Source organism: Pholcus phalangioides, unplaced genomic scaffold, assembly GCF_987345545.1.
Source record: "Pholcus phalangioides strain wild (caught in Gottingen) unplaced genomic scaffold, Ppha-v1.0 ptg000013l_1, whole genome shotgun sequence".
Lineage (NCBI taxonomy): Eukaryota > Metazoa > Arthropoda > Arachnida > Araneae > Pholcidae > Pholcus > Pholcus phalangioides.
Genome location: NW_028301606.1, coordinates 27,229,521 through 27,252,938, shown reverse-complemented (window position 1 = coordinate 27,252,938; position 23,418 = coordinate 27,229,521). Strand labels below are relative to the sequence as shown.

At 34.7% G+C, this 23,418-nt stretch overlaps 1 protein-coding gene across 2 annotated transcripts; it reads left to right on the top strand.

Annotated features, from left to right (window-relative positions):
• The first annotated feature begins 2,907 nt into the window (after positions 1-2,907).
• Positions 2,908-19,782, top strand: LOC149078884 (cytochrome P450 3A6-like). Of its 2 annotated transcripts, none has more exons than XM_089241072.1 (14): positions 2,908-3,321; positions 3,950-4,046; positions 4,265-4,317; positions 6,059-6,155; positions 10,486-10,623; positions 10,712-10,949; positions 11,648-11,787; positions 13,169-13,301; positions 13,960-14,044; positions 15,777-15,885; positions 17,107-17,195; positions 17,375-17,515; positions 19,045-19,210; positions 19,456-19,782. In XM_089241072.1, the coding sequence occupies exons 1-14, from the start codon at positions 3,260-3,262 to the stop codon at positions 19,531-19,533; spliced, it is 1,626 nt and encodes a 541-aa protein (XP_089097198.1). In that variant the 5' UTR covers positions 2,908-3,259; the 3' UTR covers positions 19,534-19,782. The 2 variants fall into 2 exon arrangements, with proteins under 2 accessions (XP_089097198.1, XP_089097199.1); XM_089241073.1 differs by lacking the exon at positions 2,908-3,321 and adding an exon at positions 3,710-3,772.
• The last annotated feature ends 3,636 nt before the right edge of the window (positions 19,783-23,418 follow it).

Below are 23,418 nucleotides of genomic sequence, written 5' to 3'. Positions count from 1 at the left end.
AGCCTCATTGCAGAAAACCCGGACAGCGCCGGGTATTATAGCTAGTAATGAATAATATCGTTACATTGGAACCCCTGTTGTCATCTATAGAATATAAAAAAATCGAATTATCAGCCTGCTTCATATGCAACTTTTTTTGTCAGAGCGATTTTTTTACAGCTGCGATTTTTCGCAACTGAAAAAAAGTCGGCTGAGGGGAAAGAAAAATTTTATTTCGGTGGAACTAAAAACAATTATGGTGGGAGATTATACGAGGGATCATTTTTTTCCAGATTGTTAGGGGGCGATGGGTTATAGGGGGCGATTTCTCTTCAATTTCACCGGCACAGACATGTTTCTCTGCGCACATAATTTCTATATCTATACGAAAAGGCAAAATGAAATGCAACCTTATACAATATAGGGAATTTTTCTCTTTAACGAAAAAGCTGTGTAGTGGACATCACTCATTCTCAGTCTTTCAGATTCTAAATATTGATACATCGCAAACTTGTTCACACATCGCAGTAATATCAGTTAATTTGTCAAGTTTGCTCTAAACATTTTCTAACTAAAGGTTTTTCTTGCCGCTTCCACGTTAGACAGGTTTCGTTATATCCAAGTCCTTTATTGTGTATATTGGCACTGAAATCTTTATTGGTCTTACTGAGTATCCTGTAAGCCCTAATCCTGTAGTCCAACCATTCATCGTTGAGCAGGATCGTCATTTTTAGGGGGGGGGGGGTGTCGAGGGAGCACCCCTAAACCCCCCCCCCCCTCAGGCTTTAGAAAATACGCTAGAAATGGTATATATACACATACATTCAATATATGTTCTTTGGCCCCTCATCCCGGAAAACGTTGAAATGACGGTCCTGTCGTAAAGGTATGATTGCAACTTCAAAAGTGTTCACAAATGTGTTAAAAAAATCACCCTGTATCAGTTTTGAGAGTGAAAATACAGTGTGTCACAAAATAAAAAATATAAATCTTTGCATGAACAGCCTTTCTTAACAAAACCTATTAGATGGTTGTTGCCCTTTCACTCTTCTGAGGGGGGGGGGACGCGTTTTTAAGTCCAATATATTCGCTGTGATATTTAAATTGAAAAATCGGCGAAAAAATTGGAAAAGAACGGCAAAAACGAGGGGAAAGAAGTGTTCTACGTTAATTATGCTGTTTCTTTCCCAACTTTAAAAAAAAATTCTTTCATATTTCCTGTTGAGATATATACCGCAGATCCTTTTTCCTTTTAACAACGCTTCAATATATTTTTTTACGTTATCTGTGTTTCTTAATTTGCAATATAGGAGCTCAGGAAAAAATAAAGCTTAGCATGGCCATATTATTTACCCTCGCTTTCCTTAGTAATGTTTTTTGCTTTATTTAATGAGGAAATTTTTCTTTTACCCAGCAATGAAATTTTTATACGATTTTGCGGTATGTGGATTTGTGAACTCAGTATGTATGCCATGGGCGGAGATACGGAGGGGGGGGCTTGGGGGCATTGCCCCCCCCCCCCCCAGTGTAGTGTCAACTTGTATATATGTATATAGGAATTGACATCATCATCGTCATCGTGCTCCCCCAGCAATAATGACCGTGCCCCCCCCCCCAGACATCCAAGTCTATACATAATGTATGCATAGTTTGTTTTCAAGAGGTATGCATCAAAATTTAAGAAACCTCTGGATTTATTCAAAACGCAGATGTTTCAAGTACTTGCTATATTGTTTAAATACTCCAGATAATTTGTGATAGGTTAAATTTAATTAGGAATAAAACCTCGCTAAACTTGGCTTCCATATCCAAATATATTTTGTTCAAATGATTCACGTTGATTGGCCTTCAATAAAATACAGGCCTAAGGGATCATTCAAGTATTACGTCAGTATCAGGGGGGGGGGGGTGTTCGGATTTGCTGAATTTTGATGATAAGGGAGGGAGGAGGGGGTTTGAAGGATGGTTACGTCATCAACCATCCTTCATGAAAATATGAAATATGCTTAATGACATCCTCATTTCTCTTTTTTATGAATACCGAAAACGACAAAAACCTTTCTCTAGTGTTTGTGTGAACACTTGACCTAACATTCCTATAGATATATGTCCTCTAGTAAACCCCTCAAACTTTTCTAAGACCTCTGTAGACCACTCCCACGTCCTGTCTTACTTGGGGGGAGGGGGGGGTTCGGCAAAACTCGAGGGCAACAGCGGTGTCAAACGGTGGTGGTCAGACTCACTGTGTATATTATCGAAGGGCGATCCCAATCAAGGGGCACACGCAGGATAGATCTTTGGAAGGAGTACAAAAAAAACTTATGTGGGAGGACACAATGAATTTATCAAAAGAGAAATTATGGTTTATTAGTCTTTAAACAAGTATTCGAAATGGATTATAAGTACATATAAAGTGCTTTCTTCCGATATATTTTGATTTTTTTACAAAAAATAGTTTTTGCATCGAAATAAATTTTTCATCTGGTGGGAAAGACACAAGATGCTCGTGCCTCTGCCCCGGCGTACTCCTCTGCTCTCAATGTGCGTTAAGAGGTCTGGGGCAAAGCTGCTGAAGAAATTTTGCTGACTGGTACTGACAGGGGGAAGGGGGTCAAAAATTGCTAAAAAGCTGCTGACGTAATACTTGAGTTACGCCTAAAACAAAACTCATCTCAATGATATAGCATTCTTTAATTCTAGACATTTTTTCTTCAGAGTTAGAGTCGACACTGACAATGAATCACAACAAACTAGAGCTATGTGAAAAAAGATATATATATATATATATATAAATATTGTAGTGTTCTGTAGCGCGTCTCTCAGTTGAAAACCTTGACGTAACAATATGGTATAAGACTCCAGAGCACAAGAAGAAGAAAAGCCTCGGGAGACGGAAGCCTGCAAAAACAAAATTGGACATTCCAAAATAAACAGAGAGAGAATGGCGTGTGAAAGCAATCGAGAGTAGGATCGTCGTCTCATGTTTACGTTAATATTCTAATTTTTTTTTGTTAATAAATTTCTGTTTATGTTTGTCATGATGAGTGCCCTCTTTATTGCAGCTTATGAAGTAAAGAGTGAAAGAGCGATAAAGTCCTCCACGATAAATGACTCGACATTTTTTTCTTTCTGATTATCTTCCGCGGATACGAGAAAAAACTGAATAACAAATGCGAGCAGAATCACACGAGAACAGCTATAAAACACAACACACAGCCGATATCACCAAAAAACACTTTACATACACCAAGTGTAAAAAAAAACCATTTTATCAACAAAAATGTTATCCACGTTGCCTTTGATATTATCTGTTTTAGCTTTCATCTCCATGACTTGGCTTCTGTAAGTATACAAATTGGTAATTTTTTGAATGCAATCCGACCCATCCATTACACCGAATAGTCTATTGTACTTCCAATTAAAAAAGTTTCCAAATTACGTGCAGTACTCAGACATGCTATTTACGTTGCAAGGGATTGAATAGTTATTAAAATAAAAAATAATAATTTTTTATACCGTCCTGGTGTGCCTAAAACAATTAGAAAGTTGCTGTCTTGTCTCCCCTGCTGCCAACTGAAAACATTCCACCTTTCTAAGTGTAATATTAGCCGAGTCATTTGAATCCACAAAAAAGGGGAAAAAATGGGGAAAACAGCAAAAATGCGGTTAAAACTTGTTTTATCCCATTCATCCTGTTTTTCCCAACTTTTTTTTCTAATTGCAAATATATCTCTAGGATCATTGGTTCGCCAGTAATTCGCGGTGTGCTGTAAGCTATGCAACTTGTACATCGGTAATTAATATTTTCCTAAGACTGATGCCGATATATAATGCTGTATGACTTTGTATGAAATAATATCAAATATATATGCGGTTATTAACAATAAGACAATGTCCGAAATCTATATTTTCGATTATATTTACCCGTATTTGATATGGAATACTGATAATTGATATCGACAATTCACAGATGGCGTAAAAAGAGATTTTCTTATTTGAAAAAGCTTGGAATACCTGGACCTGAACCTAGTTTACTGTTCGGGAACTTCTTTGAACTCTCAAGAAAAGTAAGTTCGATATGATTCACAGTACATGATGTATGGATACATGAGGATATGCATGATATTTTTGTCAATGATTAATATTAAACGAAATATTGGAATATATATGAAGGGCATTATATCATATATTTAAGCATATTTTTTTATCTTTTCAAAGTAAATTTATACGTCGATAATCGAATCAAAATTGATTTCATGGGAAAAACGTTTTAAAAATTTTTTAGGGTACATTGGTTTGCCACAGAGAATGGGTCAAGAAGTACGGAAATATTGTTGGGTAAGTAGTTATAGCTTAATATACAATTTGGTCTATATACAGTATGTAATACCAAAGGGGAGGGGGTGTTTACGAACATTCCTTTTGAATATTTAAGGGAATATTTTTTTAAAATTAATTAATTAACAGAAACCTAATAGACTCGTGAAGTTTTCATTAGATAGAAAATTATTAATACAAATACAACACAAATACAAATACAACGCCACAACAGACAAAATGCCCAACGAGGTGGCTGATAAGATTAATGTCACGCTAACTATTCATGATGTAATTTATTTTAACATTTAAATAACTCTATATATGATTTTACCACCAAATAAAGAAATAATAGTGTAGATGAAATACTATAAATATATACTAGCTTACGAAAATATTGTGTACGAAATACCAAAATCCTGTAATAATAATTTTGAAATGATATTATAATGATATTATATACATGGGCTTTAGATTTGTATAATTAATTCTAAAAACATACTCAATATGATAAGTCTAGTTACAAAACCAGATACATCAGACTCGACAAGTTTTTTAAGAGAAACAAATAACCAAAAAAAAAAACTTTTTATGGAAGAGTTTTTATCTTCTTTTTTGTTTTTTTGCAAATTAGTATTAATTAGATACAGGTCTAAACCAAATTTTGGCTCCGTATAAGTTCTACTCTTTGAGAGAGAGAAAATTTTTTTTTGGATCCATCTGGTTTTGCAACAAAGCTCTATTGGATCTACCTATACTGAGAAATTTAATTTTCTGGATGTTATGCCGAAACTGATATTTGGGAAGAAAAGTGATTGGCCTCCTCTGGGAACCAGACTCGGGTCCCCTTACATACCGGGCAAGTGCGCTAACCAATACACCAGAGACGTACTTTTCAATTCCTCATAACACGCATTAGTAGCGCTGAGTGGAGTCAGCAGTCTCCGTTAACTACAGCAACTACTTTCGATCTATCTTACCTCTTTATTTTACTTCTTTACTCTATCTACGCTTAGGCGCATCTTGATTTTTTTATCCGATTTTAAAACATATTTCTTTACTTACCTGATTTTGCAACCAACCAGTACTTTCACGCGGCAAAATGAATAGCATATAGAACATTTTTGAATGTTTTGACTGCGTCGACTGATAGAACTAAAACTCCAAAAAAATATTTTTCCAGTGTTGTAACTAGACGACTCTCATGTAGAGAAATATGTTTTCCGCACTTGTTAATAATGTTCTTCGAGAGACTGGTTATATTTATAGACAATAACTTTGCGGGAAGAAAACTCAACTCTGCCTCCAGGAGGACTCGAACCCTAGTCTCGCGTTTGCCGGACCAGAACTCGATCCCTAAGCTATAGAAACACATAGAATATTCCTTCCTTGGAATATATATATGTATATGTGTACTGTCTCCGTACATGGACAGCAGCAATCAACAGCAATCAACTAATGGTGGCAGCAATCAACTAATATGTCGTGAATGGTATAGGTCACCAGATGACGACATGGTAGAGAGGTGGGGGGTAGACAATGTAGAATGAGTTCGAGTCGGAGACAGAGTTGAATTTTCTTCATAAAGTCATCATCTCCAAATATATAACCAGTCTTTCGAGGAATCTTGTAGGAGACTCATATTAAAATTCATGTGAATGATTACCTGAAAATTCAAACTTTGGTTACCGGAAATAATAATAAAAAAATCATTTGATATTCGTTTGACTCTGCCGATGATTTTAATGATTCGCATTTCCAGGTATTACTTTGGAACGAAACCCGTTGTTCTTATCAATGATCCAGAGTTGCTGAAAAAAATCCAGATCAGCGATTTCCATAAATTTATAAATAGAGCGGTAAGTTCCTTTCGGCTTATATTGATGAGATCTGAAATTACATCGCAAATATTAAGTGTGTAGAGCTTCCTGACTGTTTTGAAACTGAAGTAGCCTTTTTAATTCGAAGGATTAACTATCCTGACTTAGGATTTGAAGAATGCGAGATGTCGTTCCGAATTTATTGAGCAATATTTTAGAGGAAAAAATTAATTCATAATAATTACACAACAGAACGCAAATATACATACAGTGCACTTTACAATGGACATTTTATGTTACATCGTAATAATTTTGTCTTAATTAGTCAATAGATCATTGCAAATAATTAAAATTGGAGAACACTTGCGTGCACATTATTTTTTTAAGTACCTCTGTAGACTTTACTTCATCCAAAAGAGAGAGTTACAGAAAAAAAAATATATATATATACGGTATTATCACATTATTTTTACTTAAGGATAGTTAGACTGGTACTTACATACATTTAAACTGATTCTGGAAGTTTGTTGGAACGTTTCCCAACCTGGGTGGAGATTTGAACAGATATATGTGATATAAGTTTTATGCAAGTGCTAATCACAAAGATATAGTGGCGTATTTATTGTTATTTATTTTATTTAAAACCAGAGAAAACACTGCGTATTTGTTACTTAATTACTTATGTTACTACATGCATGTGTTAGGTAAAAGTAATGAACTAGCAATTATATTCACAATCACCAATTGTCTCGGTAAGTTTAATAATTTTGTCTATATTTATAACTTTTTACCGGTGATTATACACAAATCCTAAGTGAAATAGTTGTCCGATAATTATGGAAAATTTACTAACCTCCGGTCTCTTCATTTGAACAATTTGTCTTGCACATGCGTAATAGTTCGCCACACTTATATTTTCCCATAAAAATTAAATAAAAAGAAAAATAAAATGTGAGTAATATATATATATATATATATATTAAAAACATAAAAATTATGACGAGTCTCTTCGAGTCTTGTGATTTTGACTTCCGTCAAATTCACCATCTTAGACTGAAATCCGTGCTAATAGCAAAGTGAATTCAATTAATTCATGGACGATTTATCATATGGATTATACATTTGCGCAACATATTGCAACAAATGGACAAATTTTATAAAACTTATGAAAATGATTGTGAAAGTTACGCATAATTATTCAATTGCTTCTACCGGCACGCATGTAAGTAACGATATATGTAACAAATCCGGTGATTATGAATAATCACTGACCAGTTTAGAAAGTTTGATGAATATTGTGGATTTATCACATTTTTACCAGTGATTATGTATAATACCCAGCCGGTATTAGTAAATATGATAAATCACCAATTAATTATTAAAATTTTCAAGACAATTATGCATGATCGGTACAGGATGATGAATTTGATCGGTAATGTTCGTTATGCACATGTATGAATATGAAGTAAGCAAAACAATAGCAAGGTTGCACGTATCACGTACGGGCAAAACTGTCAAGTGATTCATTATAAAAAAGCAGTGGTTCCCAACCTTTTTTCCTTCCCGCAGCTCCTTGGATAATATGTTTTTATTTGTTAGAAAAGTTTTTTTCTTTTGTAATTCATTACATTAATAATTAATTTTTCTGTGAATTCTTTTCCTTATTGTTTAATGTATTTTTTGCTGCGAAAAAAATACAGTAGTTTCTCACTTATTGGTGCCAGCCGCAACAACTATAACAGGCATCTTAAACCCGGTGCTCCCTGGAGTACCAAGTGTGCTCGATGCTCGTGTCCGATTTTTCCGTGCTCGCGAGCACTTGTTCAACGTCCCAATTAAACACAATGGAGGAGTTGCATTCAAGGATTGAAATCATCGTCATTTCATGCATTCGTATGTTAAACTTGCCTTAAGAGGTGCTTCTGTCTTGATGGGTACAGGCAGTGCAAGCGACTGGAAAAAGATTGAGGACCTCTGAGCTATATATTAATGTTTCTTTGACACTTGACTGAATTTTTTGACGTTTTTCCGGAGTCGTGTGCTCACGACAGTATCAAATCTAAGCACATCATGCATTAATAATACGAGGTACGGTACAAATATAAACAAACTACGAAATGGTTTAGGTAAACAATGTTTTAGAAAGTGGAAAATTCAATTTTTATCATAATTTTCATTTTGCTGAATTGAAATCAATCAACATTTTGTAATTTATTTTTTACGTCTCGCACCCCCCGGTTGAAAGCCATCGATTTGAAGTGATATTTCGTGTTATTTCCTCCATATTTATCAAAATTACCAACTCTATTACGGAATTATGAGTAATCGCTGGTAAAAGTAATAAGTTTAATGAAACTTACCGAGATGGTTATTGTTTATGCATAATAGCAGGCGATTATGCGTCATTACCAATCTATCACATACAGGGTGTCCTGTAAGTGGTAATGCGGCCTCAACCGTCCATCGTACAGGTGTAGTTTCAATTTGAAAAATGCTCAAAAAAGCGTTCAAAAATTACCCTCTGCCAGTTTTGAGAGTGAAAATACAAATTTCTTTATACGGCCCGCCGTCCTCTAACTTCCAGCTAGAAAGTCGTTGCCCTGTCTCTCCTGAAGATAACAAAAATATTCCAAGTTTCTAAGTGCAATATATTCGCTGAGATATTCGAATTATAAAATCTGAGAAAAGTTGGTAACGGACAGCGTAAATAAGGAGCGTCGTTCGATAGTTTTATAGCGGTTCTTTCAAATTTTTTTTTTCGTTTTTCGAATTCGAATATCTCTGTGGATATTGCAATTAGAAACATGGAATTTTCTTTTTGTTGGCATCAGGAGAGATAGGACAACAACTTTCTAATTAAAAGTGAGAGCACAGGGGGACCGTATAAAACTTTAGAGTTTTTTTTTATTTTGTTACATACTGTATTTTCACCCTCTGAATTGGTACATGTAATTTTTTAACACCCGTTGAGCATCTTTTAAACGGGAATCATACTTCAAGGATGAACGGCTGATGAGGTAAAGTCCTCATTGGCGCTCACAGGACACTCTGTATACTGTACCCCGGGAGTAAAAATTTATTTTTCTTATTCCGAGAAAAAAGGTCGAAAAAATTTATTTCAAGATTTTCTATGTAGTTTTCTATGTTTACTTTTGGTGTCTTTTCAACTGGAGTAAGTTTAGTAAATCCTACAGATATTTCTTTCAACTTTCACCTCCATTTCAGAATAGTTCACAGACAATATCTATCTATCTATCTATATATATAAAATTGATTTTCTGTGTGTCTGTGTGTGTGTGTGTATGTTCTCTATACAAATCTACAATTTTAGATCGATCGTCGCCAAATTTTGCATATATACCAAATGGGACCCGACTTGAACGATAGGCTACTTTAAAATTTCGTCAGACCAGGGCAAATGCCTTAGATGGACAAAACACTGTCAATGATTTATGGGCCTCAACAATCATTTTCCGAACGTTTACTTTGGTTACCGCGGTTTCTTACCAGTGCGTTTCAGACTTGTATATGCCTTTACAATGGTTTGTCACTTCTCTAATCCTGTCACCATATGTATAATAGTTTATGCCTATATAATGGTTGGCCACATTTTCAATACTCTCAGTAATGAGGCTTTTTGAATGACGTCATAATCATTATCAGCATCACTTTGAGGGTCAGGCAAACGATGATCCCCATAAAAATCAGTGTTAAAATTGCCAATTTTACTGTAGAAATGCGGAAATTTGGCGGGATTTTCTGCCACACATCAATAATTTTGAGAATTTTATTGAATTCTAGATTTTTGAAATATTAAGTTCGCTTAGAGATATACGAAGCCCAGGAGATTAAATATAAAGTAATTAGTCGGACCTACTTTTGAGTTGGATATCCATGCAATAACATTGATTTCAACTTTTTATTTATATCTTCTCAAGTATGATAATTAATGTCTCCTTATTGTCTAACTGCATAAATTCACACACACACATACAGTTTGGATTGTTTTAAAATTAATTATGGGCTCATAAAGTACATCGAAGAATTTCCACAGCTTTAATATTTTTTGAAGCAGAAACAGGCAGATGGATAACTAGAACTTCGGAGGGGGGGGGGAATCGAAATACTTGGCACCCCTTTAAAAAGAGTCGTGCAGTAAGTCGCCATATTGGTTCAACTTGGACACGGTTTGTATGTCCCTCAAGAAAGAAAGAGAGAGATATCACGTGATCCAAAAAACCTCATTGAAGAAAACCCGGGCAGCGCCGGGTATTATAGCTAGTGGAACAAATAAATATGGGCGTATATCAACATTCTGAATTTTAGCAAATGTTTTAATTTAACAAATCCAAATTGTTTTTTCTCCTAGACGTTAACACAATTCGGAACACCGAACCGTAAAGACCCCGGGAGTTTAATACAAGCATTGACTAAGCTCAGGGATAAAAGATGGAAAGATATCCGAAGTATACTGACACCGTCTTTCACAACCAGCAAAATGAAATTGGTAAGCAATAAGGATTTTTTTTCTTTTAGTTTTCCTTAAATATGAAGAAAGTGTTTTACTTCTTGTGTTTGATCTCCATTCAATATAGATGGCGCCGATCATCAGCAACGCCGTCCAGACATTGCTTGAGAGAGTCGACGAGAAAGCTACGAGAAAAGAATCCTTCGACATTTACGATCTGTACCAGGGCCTAACGATGGACGTGATTGGTAGGACTGCATTCGGTATCCAGACCGAATGTCAAAAGAATCCCGAGGACGAGTTTCTGAACTCTGCTAGAACACTTTTCTCGGCGGACATATCGAGCATGCTTCTCCTCTTAGCTTGTAAGTATTACCAGAATTTTCGACTGAAAGAAAAAGTTTCATTAATTTCGGGGGAAAAGCTTATTACATTATACAGGGTGTCCTGTAAGTGCTAGTGCGGCCTTTACCTCATCAATCCACCCGTCCGTCGTAGAGGTGGTTTCAATCAAAAAAAAAAAAAAATGCTCAAAAGCGTTCAAATATTACGCTGTACCAGTTTTGAAAGTGAAAATATAGTGTGTAACAAAATAAAAAACTTCCCATGAAAAGATGCCATGTATCTAAGTGAAATAAATACCGCTAAGATATTTTAATTCAAAAATCGGACAAAAGTTATGAAAGAGCAGCAAAAACTAATGACAACGCTTCTTTATCTCATTTATGCTGCCATTTCCTAAGTTTTTTTTTTGCGATTTTTGAACTTGAATGTCTCAACCAATATTGCACTTGGAAACTTGGTTTTTTTTCCTTGGCCTCGGGAGAGACTGGGTAACAACTTTAGTTTTGAGTTGAAGGGCAGAGGGACAGCACAAAAATTTAGATTTTTTTTTTTTCGTTTTGTGACGCACTATATTTTCACTCTCAAAACTGAAACAGTATCATTTTTCAACGGCTTTTCTGCTTATTTTGAATTGACATTATACCCTCTACGACCGACAGTTGATGAGATAAAGGCCTCATTAGTATTTACAGAACATTCTTTGTATTAAATGTTTCAGTTAGTTTTCCGGAGCTGTCGATTTTGTGGAGATACGTGCGGCGATTAAGATTTTCCAGTCAGAACAAAGGCGTTGAACCTGTTGGTGCTATGGTAGACTCGGTGGTCGGTATAATCCAAGAAAGGAGAAACGATGAAAAGGTATTTTCATTGGTGCAAAGGATAAAATATTTTGAAAGATAACGAACCATAATTTACTATTGTATACCAGTAGTGGTCAAGAATATCCACCTAAGTAGAGATTTCCTAATGAAGGAGAATAAAATGGCCTACAATACTTTATAGAACATAGTAAATAGCAATACAGACAAAGTGGCAACACACAAATCTAATGATCGTGTCCATTTACATGACGGAATTTCTTACTGTTTAACGTTTCGGCTGCGGGAATATTCGGAATATCTATACGTCAATAATTGAAGAATATTGTTTTAAAAGAACATTTCTAATCATCACAGGATGATTAAGCATGCCACTATGCTCATCCTCTCTGAGTAACGGGGGCGTTCAGAGGGTAAATAAATTCGGATTTTTGAACTTTAACACATATTACGACGAGATATCACGTCTCTGTGTATGTTGAAAAAAAACGTCTTCGCACTCTCTTTTCTTTTGGGACGCTATACTGGCTAAACCTGTGAGCAAAAATTGGGTTTTTTTTTGTCTTTCTTTTCTGTAAGCAATAACGTTTTTCCTTCTCTTACTCGGTACGGTTTGATGAGAAAAGAAAAAAATTGTATTGCATACATAAAAGGATAGGAAGGCTGAAAGAGGGAGAAAGAGTGAAGAAAACCTGTTTCTGCCATCTTTTTTCTTTTTCTTTTCTATATATGTTAACAATGATATAACTTTTCGAGATTTATCTCTGCTAGTCCGACTGTACATTGTCAAAATTTGTTGGTAAAAGCTTGTATCTAAAAGGGGAAATGGAACGTAAGCCTTATTCTTAACATCACAACTATTAGTAACTCATTTCGATTGCAAAGTTACTTTAACGTCCACGTTACCTTCTGTAGCAACATTTTATCATATACGTCTAATGCTTACAACATAAAAATTAGTTGAATAGAACTCCTCGAAACATTATCGTCGACTCATTCACCCTCTTTAAGCGAAAGTGTGACGTCAATATAGCCAATCACTGTTTCCTATCCTACCATTTTTAACGAGTAGGCGTCAGGTGGAGAGGCATACCTTTTATTTTGTTCATGGAGGACGAAGAGGCCACTCCCTTTAATAGGAACCTTAGGTGCGGGTGCAAATAATTATAACAACGTGATTGAAGATTTGGTCTTAATTCACATGTACTGAACAAGCGTGATTGTTCTCAAATTAACTGACAATTTCTGTTTTGCGAAAATTTATTTTTGGAACTTCATGAATTTGCCGATAAAATGAAGATTTGTGGTTGTTTTTTATAATTAAAAAAATAAATTAATGCATCTTGTTTATGAGTTGATTTAAATTCTCATGAAAATTCAAAGACATATCACGAATATTTATAAACCGATTTCGTTTGCAGAAACGTAGAACAGATCTTCTGCAGCTGATGATAGACGCTAACATCTCAGAGTCAGATCTCAGAAACGTTTCAGATGAAGATCTAACCGCAAGCAGTGAAATTGTTGATAAAAAAGAGGATAAAACTGTAAATGGTGAGAACATATTTTCATTAGAAAAACATTTAAGTTATGTCTCATGTCTAAAATTACTGTTTAAAATTGTTATTATATAGGCCTGTCTTAATGTAATGAATTAACTGAATTCTCGAAACGAACTTTCAAAATTTTCTATGGGAACTAAGAGGATTAGCTTCCTGATTTACATTGAATTATCATTTCATACTGTAATTTAATTTATTCAGAATTACGTATAACTATAACTTCTGGAAATTAGAGGCTGACTCATATACCATCTTTGTGCAAAGTATGATGCCAATATCATCGCTACAGCCAATAGCTGTTCTTTATGCCAGTTTTTTAAACGATTAGGTGCCACTTCGAACAGCAAACTGTTTTTTCCAAGGTGGAGAACGATTACTGTATCCGACTACGTTCGTGTAATACCTTAATACGATAGGCATTTTTTCAATCGCCTTACGTATAGCAAACGATATGTAACACGAAATATGTCTTCAATAACCATTTCAATAGATTCCCTTATAGTTAAGTTGACGACTGGAAGCTCCTTAAGAGTTACTTCAACCGAGATGATGTACAATAATCCAAAATTTATGTATACAATGTTTTCGATCAATGTTACGAATGCTTTGAGTCACGCTTAAGAGCTCTAGTGTATTCATTACTTTCGCAGGAGCAAATCCCAAATCACAGAAAATGATGAGATATATGACCGATGAAGAAATAGTGCAAAATGCTTTGCTTTTCTTTCTTGCAGGGTAAGTCTTAATGAAAGTTTAATAATAATACTATACGATATTTATAGCGTGCATGGGGAAGTCCTTACTACTTGAAACACTTGTAAACGGGGAGCTACTTCTAAACAACTTTGGTAACGCAAAAGTGAACAGTCAGTACAACTGATCGGATGCAACGAATAGCGGCAGGGCATAACAATAATTGGAAGTTATATGAAAATGCTAGGAGTTTTCAATGACTTCGACGAAGTGAACGACCCCTAACGGGAAACACAATTTAACTGGTGAAATCTCCTCTTTCTATTATACGTAATGATATCCCATCCTAATATTCGCACAAATAATCTCACACATATTGGGCATTGAAACTTGCTTTTTAACGTGATTTTTCATTTTTAAACACATACAAGTAACAAAAGTTTGGACCACATAATTCGGCGAGTTGTATTTGAACTTCACAGGGTGATTTTTTTCTTTTTGTTACGGTAGAGATGCAAAACGTTTCAGATAAAGGGGCATGCGCAAATTTAATTTTTAAATCTCCCCATAATAATTTTTTATACGCACTGATGTTTGTTGCATTTGATACTGGTTCAAGTTTCAAGAGCCATATGGCTGCTCTCGACTACCATGGCGGCATGTCCTCTAAACTGGAAGCCTTATGTCCAGGGCCTCAACTGGAAATGAAAACACTCTGTCATACGGGTCAGTATCCATTTGCCCCCTCACCCCATCCCACCTTAATTTCAAGCGGGAAAATAGTGAACCCAGTGCCTTTACTGGTCCAACATCCAAATATACCAGAACTCCCACCCTCCCTTAGTTGTGGCCCGGTTCATATTTACAGGAAGTCTATACATGATGAGAACTGGTACAGTACTATGACTTTCGAGTTTAAGTATGTAAATATGCCAGCTATTACTTTTTTTCAGCTAGATATTGGGTTCACAGAACACCAGTTTTCCTGGGAACATTTATGGTGAGACGGCCATGCATTGAACCCCGACAATAAGAAATCTTGCTAATAAGAAAGCGCGACAGCATGGTGATGTGTCGGGATGGGGGGGGGGGAGTGGATTGATTGTGTACATTCTGTGAATCGTTCCGGATTTTAAACGGAATGTTTTTTTCCATGCAATCAGCTCTTGGGAAGAATGACCCTCCCCCCCCTCCCCCCGCTCCCCGCTTCTGAATCCGTGTCTGGCCCAGGGTTACAAAGATAGATAGATAGATAGAACCGCTCACAACCCCGGACTGATGCAAAGCACCTTACTTCCGTTCCCTCAAAAGAGGCAAGGGTTACAAAGATCTTTATTATTTATGAAATTCTTGTTCATTATAAATTTAGTTTTGACTGAATTCAATTTAGTAAGAACACGGATTTCACCTCCTCAATGAGGGTGGGGTCCTGGGAAAGACGGAGGGGGAAGAAACGAGAAAAAAATATGGTCGAAAAGGGGTCATAGACTTTAAAAGATAAAGAAAACACTGGTATTTTATACTACGCAAACATCACAAATTCCAAACACACAGTAGAGTGATAGTTAATGTGCAATTCTGCTTTTAGAATTGCATTCTAATTCGAGAACTCGCAGGATTGAATACTTTAAAATGTATCGCATAAATCCTTCATAAATTTTGTATGAAATATGCTAAAGATAGGAGTAGTTTTCGATGTTATGTCAAATATTTATGTAAGATATCGATAAATAACTTCTTACCCTATTCAGTAATTCTAATAATTTCCTCGCAGTTACGAGACGACAAGCACGGCATTAGCTTTCACGACTCATCTATTGATCCATCATCAAGATGTACAAGACAGAGTTCGTGAAGAAATCAACGATCTAATGGAAAGAGAGGTGAGATTTTCCACTATGTTTCTTCCAGAATTTATGAACTCATATCACCATATGTACTCAGTTCTCCATAAGACTTTAATTTCTGATTGGCTATAATACCCCGCGCTGCCCAGGTTTTCTTCAATAAGCCTGGATCACGTGTGATACCTCCCTCTTTTTTCTTTGAGGGACATACAAACCGTATTTAAGTTAACCAATATGGCGACTTCCTGCGCGACTCATGAAATAAACAAATCTAGATTTAAAGAAACGTAGAAGGATTTTTTCTTTTTTAAGGGACGCTAGGTATTTCCATTACCCCCTTCCCCCTCCCGTCTTGAACTTCAAGTTACCCAGCTGCCTTTTCAGCTTCCAAAAATGCTTGGCCGCTTTTAAGCTGTGCAATTTTTTCGATGTACTATTTACAGGCCCATAATTAATTTTAAAATATCCTGACCCACATGAATTTATGCAGTTCAATATCAAAAGACAATACAGAGACATTAATTTTCATGCTTAAGAAGATATAAATATAAAAAGTTGAAATCAATGTTATTGCATGGATACCCAATTCAAAAGTAGGTCCGGCTAATTACTTCGTATTTAATTTTCTGGGCTTCGTATTTCTAAGCGAACTCAATATTTCAAAATCGAGAATTCAGTACAATTTTCAAAATTATTGATGTGACAGAAAACCCCACCAAATTTCCGCATTTCTACATTTAAAATCGGCAATTTTAACACTGATTTCTAAGGGGATCATCCTTTGCCTGACAAAGTGATGCTGATGATGATTCTGACGTCTATTCAAAAAGCCTCATTACTGGGAGGATTGAAAAGCGACAAACCATTATAAAGCCATTTTATACATATACTGGCAGCATGAAAAAAGTGACAAACTATTGCAAAGGCATATGCAATTTGCAATGGTTTGTCACTTTTGTATCTTATACATGTCTGAAGCGCATTGCTAGGGAACCACGGTAACCAAAGTAAACGTCCCGAAAGTGATTGTTGAGGTCCAAAAAATATTGTTGCCTTACATTTTTTTGCCTATTTCGGGCATTTGCCCTGCTCTGACGAAGTTTAAAGTAGTCTATCGTCCAAGTCGGGTCTCATTTGGTAAATATGTAGAATTTGGTGACGATCGATCTAAAATTGTAGATTTGTATAGAGAACACACACAGACAGAAAATCAATTTCATTTACATAGATGTTACATGTATAATTATTCATTCCAAGGGCAAGCTGGATTACGGATCTGTTCATAAACTTCAGTATTTGGACCAAGTTATAACGGAAGCTCTAAGGATATATCCCCCAGTGTTCCTGTAAGTGTGATTTTGCGAATTTATATTTTCCATAAAAACAGAGAAATCGTAGTGATTTTCTAATCTGAGCTTGAAATATCCATTGAGTGATTGATGCAGGATTTAATATATCTATCGAAAAAATTATTTTTCTTCGTACTTAATATTAAATTTATAACTATTTTCATCTTTCGATGCAGATTCGTCAACAGAGAAGTCGCGGAAGATGTAGACTTGGGAACTGTTCAGTTGAAGAAAGGATTGTTCATTCAGATTAATGCTCACTTATTACAACATGATCCAAGTTTGTGGGACGAACCTGAGGAATTTGATCCTGACAGGTATCGGGTGTAAACGAGTTTTTGAGTGAAATAATTAATAATTAAAAGCTTATTTGTTAATAATTAAATTAATTTAATTATTTTTTAATAATTAAATTAATTTATTATTTTAGGCATTATTGATTAATATTGCACTAAATTGACAATCAAAAGCAAAACATTGGGTCAAGTAGTTGGTTCAAAATATAATGAGAAAAAAAAAATACCATTGAAACAAACTAAGAAAGCGTATTCTTCTCAGATTCAGAACTCAAGTGTTTTGCAGCTCATCCGCAAGATTAAAACCATAAATGCTGAAACTTTGCAGCAATGTTTATTTTACCATGTATTTGTAAAATGAGCCTTCAATTTAACAATTGAACAATAGAAATTATTTTCCTAAAAGTGTTGAACTCGTATTTTTGATTTTTATTCCAAGATTTAATATTTATGAAAGTTTACCGAATTGCCTGATATCCACATTTTAGGTTCATCTTACTGACACATCGTGTAAAAATTCCTTCAAAATGGCAGCTTTTTAGTGCACAGTATTTTTAAATCTTATGCTAAGGTACAATAAAAATTGGAATCTGAGAAGAAAAAAAAAGGACGTTTAAAGTTTTTACTTTCTTGCATACTTTTTACAATGCCATCAATTTCTTTTATTCTAAAAGAACCAAATAAGGATTGAAACGAAGCTTTTTGCATTTTATTTGCAAACAAAATAACAATTTTCGAAGTAAAATTTGAACAATCGACAACTTGAATCCCTGAACAACTGTTTTTGTTTTCAATTTTGATTTATTCATTAATTATGGTCATAAAATATTTTTATTTCCTATATTTTTATTTTAAAAATTTTTATTTTCAAGTCGTAACTGTATACATAGATGACCTATTATATGATAAAGCTTTCATCCATGTCTATAATCGACGTTTATAATTTTATAATTTTTTTTTAGTTAGAAATCATTTTTCCCCGTGAGAAAAGTATTTTAAACCCTTTGTGTCCACTGACAGTACTTTGAAGTACCAGAATAAATAATTTTTTGATGTGCTAACTAATTCAAAGAAAATGCTTTGCTCTTCTGCGTGTTTCATTTTTTTTTTTTTTAACTAGAACTAAAGTGTCCTACCAAATAATTTAAATGGTAATTACTTACTATCAACGTATTTAGTATTTATATTTATTATCATTGTCTTTTTAATATACTTTCCATAATCTGGTAGACAAAGGGTTAGACAAACGAAATTTGAGATTTCTTCGCCGTGCTCCGTTCACGCTTTTTTTTATCATTGGACATTGGCTTGCGTCTTTCTCGCAGCGTCAACTGTGAAGGAACATTTTTCATTTTATTCGCAATAGATATTGATCACGTAGATAAAGTTGTTAATGATAAATATCATTGCATTAATGATTCAAAAATCATGCAGATTGAAAATAAACGTATTTCTGCGTGTTCACCTTTTGTTAGTAATGGAATCACCATGTTCACAATACTTGCTCACGATCAAAATTTCTTCTCTTTTATTATAACTATTGTACGTAGGTTTTCACCCGAGAACAAGGCAAAGAACAACCCATTGGCATTCCAAGCATTCGGAGCTGGACCAAGAAACTGCGTTGGCTTAAGATTTGCCCAAATGGAAGAAAAACTTGCCCTCGCGCACCTTTTACACAAATACAAATTGGTGCTGTGTGATAAATCTGATAAAGTACGTATATAAAACACAGGGGAAAAACAATTTAATCTTGTTATCAGAGTTCATATATATTTTTCGTGTGAATTTCCTTGTTTTTCATTCGATTTCAAAATGAATCGTATAGAGTGAAATGCCATTATAACGAACTTTGTTCTGTTGTATCCGAAGGTTCGCTATAGTAGAGTTCTACTGCATTGTTCGCAAAATTATACCAGTTTGTTTTGAAAATTTATCCATATTATGTTTAATTTTTGCAGCGTGAAGTTACTTTCACCGTCGGTACATCTTTTCTCAAACCTAAACACGGAGTATTTCTCAAAGCAGTGAAATTATGATGATCTCTCTCGTAATTAAGAAAAAGAAGAAGAAATAACCGTGATATTCACTTTCTTTTCAAGATGACCGAGAATACACCAACAATTAATTTTTGGTACCTCACGTGGAACATTAAACAAGTATCACGTTCAGCTATATAACGATGGATATTTTTGTCATAAAATACATTTTTTATGTGATGATTAAAACCTGTAACATATTTTTGAATTCGATGTTTAAATGTTTAATAAAAAATGCACTTCAGATTATTTCTTATACATATAATTTATAAAAAAAAACAATAGCTACAAGAGTATATATTTTTGAATAATAGTCAATATGTACACAGACATCGATTCAGAACTTTCACCATTTACGAGGAATGAATGCGGGCGTTATATACTATATTATACTACTTCTAAATAATATGGTGGAGAGAACAATAACTGGTGTGTGTGACACTCCCTTAAAGTAATAAACTGTTTTCAAGCATACGAGATCATTGGACGTTGTTTACCTACTTGAGAAGATCTTCAATATCGGATAATTAGAGAAAACATGTAGAATTTAAGAATAAAAAGTCTAAAATATATATATATATTATAGTATATAAATAATTAGGAGCCGGTTCCTCCAAAAAATATTCTAGCAAGAAAGAAATTTATGAATTATTAATTAATTTAAAAATATATATGTATATATGGTATACAACAAATGTTGTCCGAAAAATAAAGTGTGAGAAATTTCTGGCGTTATGAAATCAAGATATAAGAATATATTTCAGAATTATACATACAATCGAATCCTTTCCCAAACTGCTTATTGAGAAATAACTCGGTGCAAATGCGGTGAAAGTGAAACAAGGGCCGTATGTCAACTTTGTTTCGCCGAATACATAATGGATATCTCGAAATTCAACACGCAATTGCCGTTAGTATCTGTAGAGAAGTACTTATTAATTACCATTAGGAAATTATACTTAAACTGTTCAGGGGATATGTCTCAAGAAATATATATTTGTATCTGTTCGCTTTTACTCGAGGGAAATGATGGGCTTATATTTGAATCTCATTTACTCGTTTCAAATAATCGTAAAGTGTTATATGGAATCCGAAATAAGAATATGCCGTGAATCATTTCCAATGGATAATGAAGTGTTTATATATTCATATATCCAACTGCCAGGAATATTCCCGAAATATCTGAAGACGTTTAGCAAAGCGACGAGAAATTCAAAACAATGCTCTAGTTTTCTCTGTGTTAGTTGAATGTAAAGTCATATCCTTATACACCTTCAATCTTGCGAGTATCCCTTTACATTTCGCTAATCCCTTCAGTTTTTTATAAGTTGTTGAAGATGGCATATACAAAAAGTGTGGATACTATAGACCACACAATAATTATACACGTGATTCCTCGTGAAAAACTAATATGGCACAAAAGGGTTTTCAGTATTTTGATTTGACCAATAATTATGGAATTATATTGATAATTTTTGTGGCACCACGGTGACTTTCTGCACACGAGGGCTAATTAGACCGGGACCTACAATTTATTGCCGATTCCGAACGGCAGGCTTGTTTTTTTTATACTTATCGAGAGGTTGATGCGCTAACTCCTCGATGGGGACTCCCTGTGGTAGCAATTTCTTTCTGTGGCCATGTCGCCGTTTTTATTGTACCCCCGTGTCAGGAAAGTTTTCTGACCAGGACGAACCGGGTATCGAACTCGCGACACCTCTAAACATCATTTGGTACTTTAGGCGAGTATCTTATCGAAAGAGCTACCGCGCCCCGGACTTATAACTCATTAAAATGTATGTCAACTTATAACTCATTAAAAATTGATGACGTCATATTCGAATCGAAATGGATAGCTTGGTGTTTTTAAGCTTATATCAACGCTATAACCCTGATTGTAATCACTACGGTTATTCACTTACTCGGTCACTCACCTAATCACTTAATTACTTATACTACTTCACCACACACCAACTCCGGCCATATTGCAATTTACTTTTATTTAACGAGTTGCGTTGGAAATGAAGGTGCCACATATTAGTGGTCGCCTCAGTAGATGGCAACTTATACTGTCATGGTATTAATGAGAGATCACTTATACAGTCACTCATTCAATCACTCACTGACTCAGTCATTCATACGATCACTCACTCGGTCACTGGTAAAGTTACTCACTCGGTCACTGGTAAAGTTGCTCACTCGGTCACTGGTAAAGTTACTCACTCGGTCACTCATAAAGTTACTCATTCAATCCCTTTTCTCTATAATTCATTGACCAACTCATTCGTTGTCACTCACTCTCTAAAATATTCATTCACTTTCTCAATCCCTCGGTCACTCACTCACTGGCAACGAAATGCTGGTGAATTTTCTTGAGAACTTTCCTATGATTAAATTTCGTGATGGTGAATTTCTCGTAAATCCAGAAAACTCCCTTGGTGATTAGTGATTACAAATAGACTTTCCAGCATTTTATAGGCTTTTCTGCATCATTTAAGGGGGGTTGGGTGCACGCAAATTTTCCAAAAACCACATTTTTCAATTTTTAAACACTGAAATTTTTTGCATCTGTGTTCGTTTTTGTTCTACATGTACTAATAATATTTTTAACATGTTTTAATATAAAAACTGCTGGCAGGCATTACACATGCTAATGTTTTTCACTAAAATGCTCTTTTCTCAAAACTTTTTTTGTTAGATAAGAAACATTTTTTCGAACACCGCTCATTCCAATGTCTTGAAACTTTGTGTGTCTCTCAACACTGCGGTGTTAGATACTTTAACACGAGGAGTTTTTATTGAAAATATTTTTTAAAAACATTTATGACATAAAACATGGGTAAATTTTGGGGATTTTTGAAAAAGTTCCATGTTGTTGGAGTTAAAATTCTAGAAAAAAAAATATCTAACACAAATAAAATCCTAAAAGTTCGTGTTAAAGTATGTAACGCCATAGTGTTGAGAGACACGAAAAAGTTTCAATGCATTTGAATGATTGATGTTTGAAAAAATTTTCCTTATCTAACAAAAAACAGTTTTGAGAAGAAAGCATTTTAGTGAAACGTATTAGCATGTGTAATTCCTGCCAACAGTTCATATACCAATACTTTAAAAATATTTTTGGTACAGGTAGAACAAAAAGTTGAACATAATTATTTCGCAAAAAATTTCATAGTATTTAAAAATTGAAAAATTGGAAAATGTGATTTTTTGGAATATATTTGCGTGCACCACCCTTCCTTAAGAAATACTTAATTTGATGGGACAACAAAGATGATATTCTGCCCATTTCTGCATACATTTTAACAAGGAGAGTGCAACCTCTCTAGTTAGTTTATTATGTATGTAAGATTCTTGTGAAATAAGCGGGAATTAACCCAGATGCAGAACCTCCAGACTTCTCATGATATTATGAGCATCATATTTAGTCCGTAGATGTCAAGAATTAATGAATTTGTTTGAAATTTCTATGTGGATAAATTCAAAGTTAACGCTCACATTTTAGGTTGTGTGAAAACTTGATATATTTCTCTCTCTCATGAAGACGTTCATGTGTTCAAATCCGACTGCAAATGAGAACGGGAACGTCTCGTAAAGTTATAGTGAGTTTTCAGCTTCGAAAATACATCTTTCTCGAAACGTGCGAGTTCATATATTATATGAAACTCTGATTTTGTGAATTGCAATCTTATGAATACTTGGACATTTGAGAAAGGTAGTATTTGTGGTAGAACTGATACTCTGCTTGTGAACCGTACCGTACGTGTCTTTTTCATTCGCACACCTGTACCCATTGCCATCTTAACGCGTGGTTCCAACTGGGCACTGCCCGGAAGCCTCAAGTGCATAAGTGGCCTCGTTGTAAAGAGTTGTTATTATTTTTGA

Coding starts and splice junctions, on each gene's coding strand:
- LOC149078884 (XM_089241072.1), top strand. CDS start 3,260: ATGTTATCCACGTTGCCTTTGATATTATCTGTTTTAGCTTTCATCTCC. Junction 10,950..11,647: donor CATGCTTCTCCTCTTAGCTT/GTAAGTATTACC, acceptor TAAATGTTTCAG/TTAGTTTTCCGGAGCTGTCG. Junction 15,886..17,106: donor ACGATCTAATGGAAAGAGAG/GTGAGATTTTCC, acceptor ATTCATTCCAAG/GGCAAGCTGGATTACGGATC.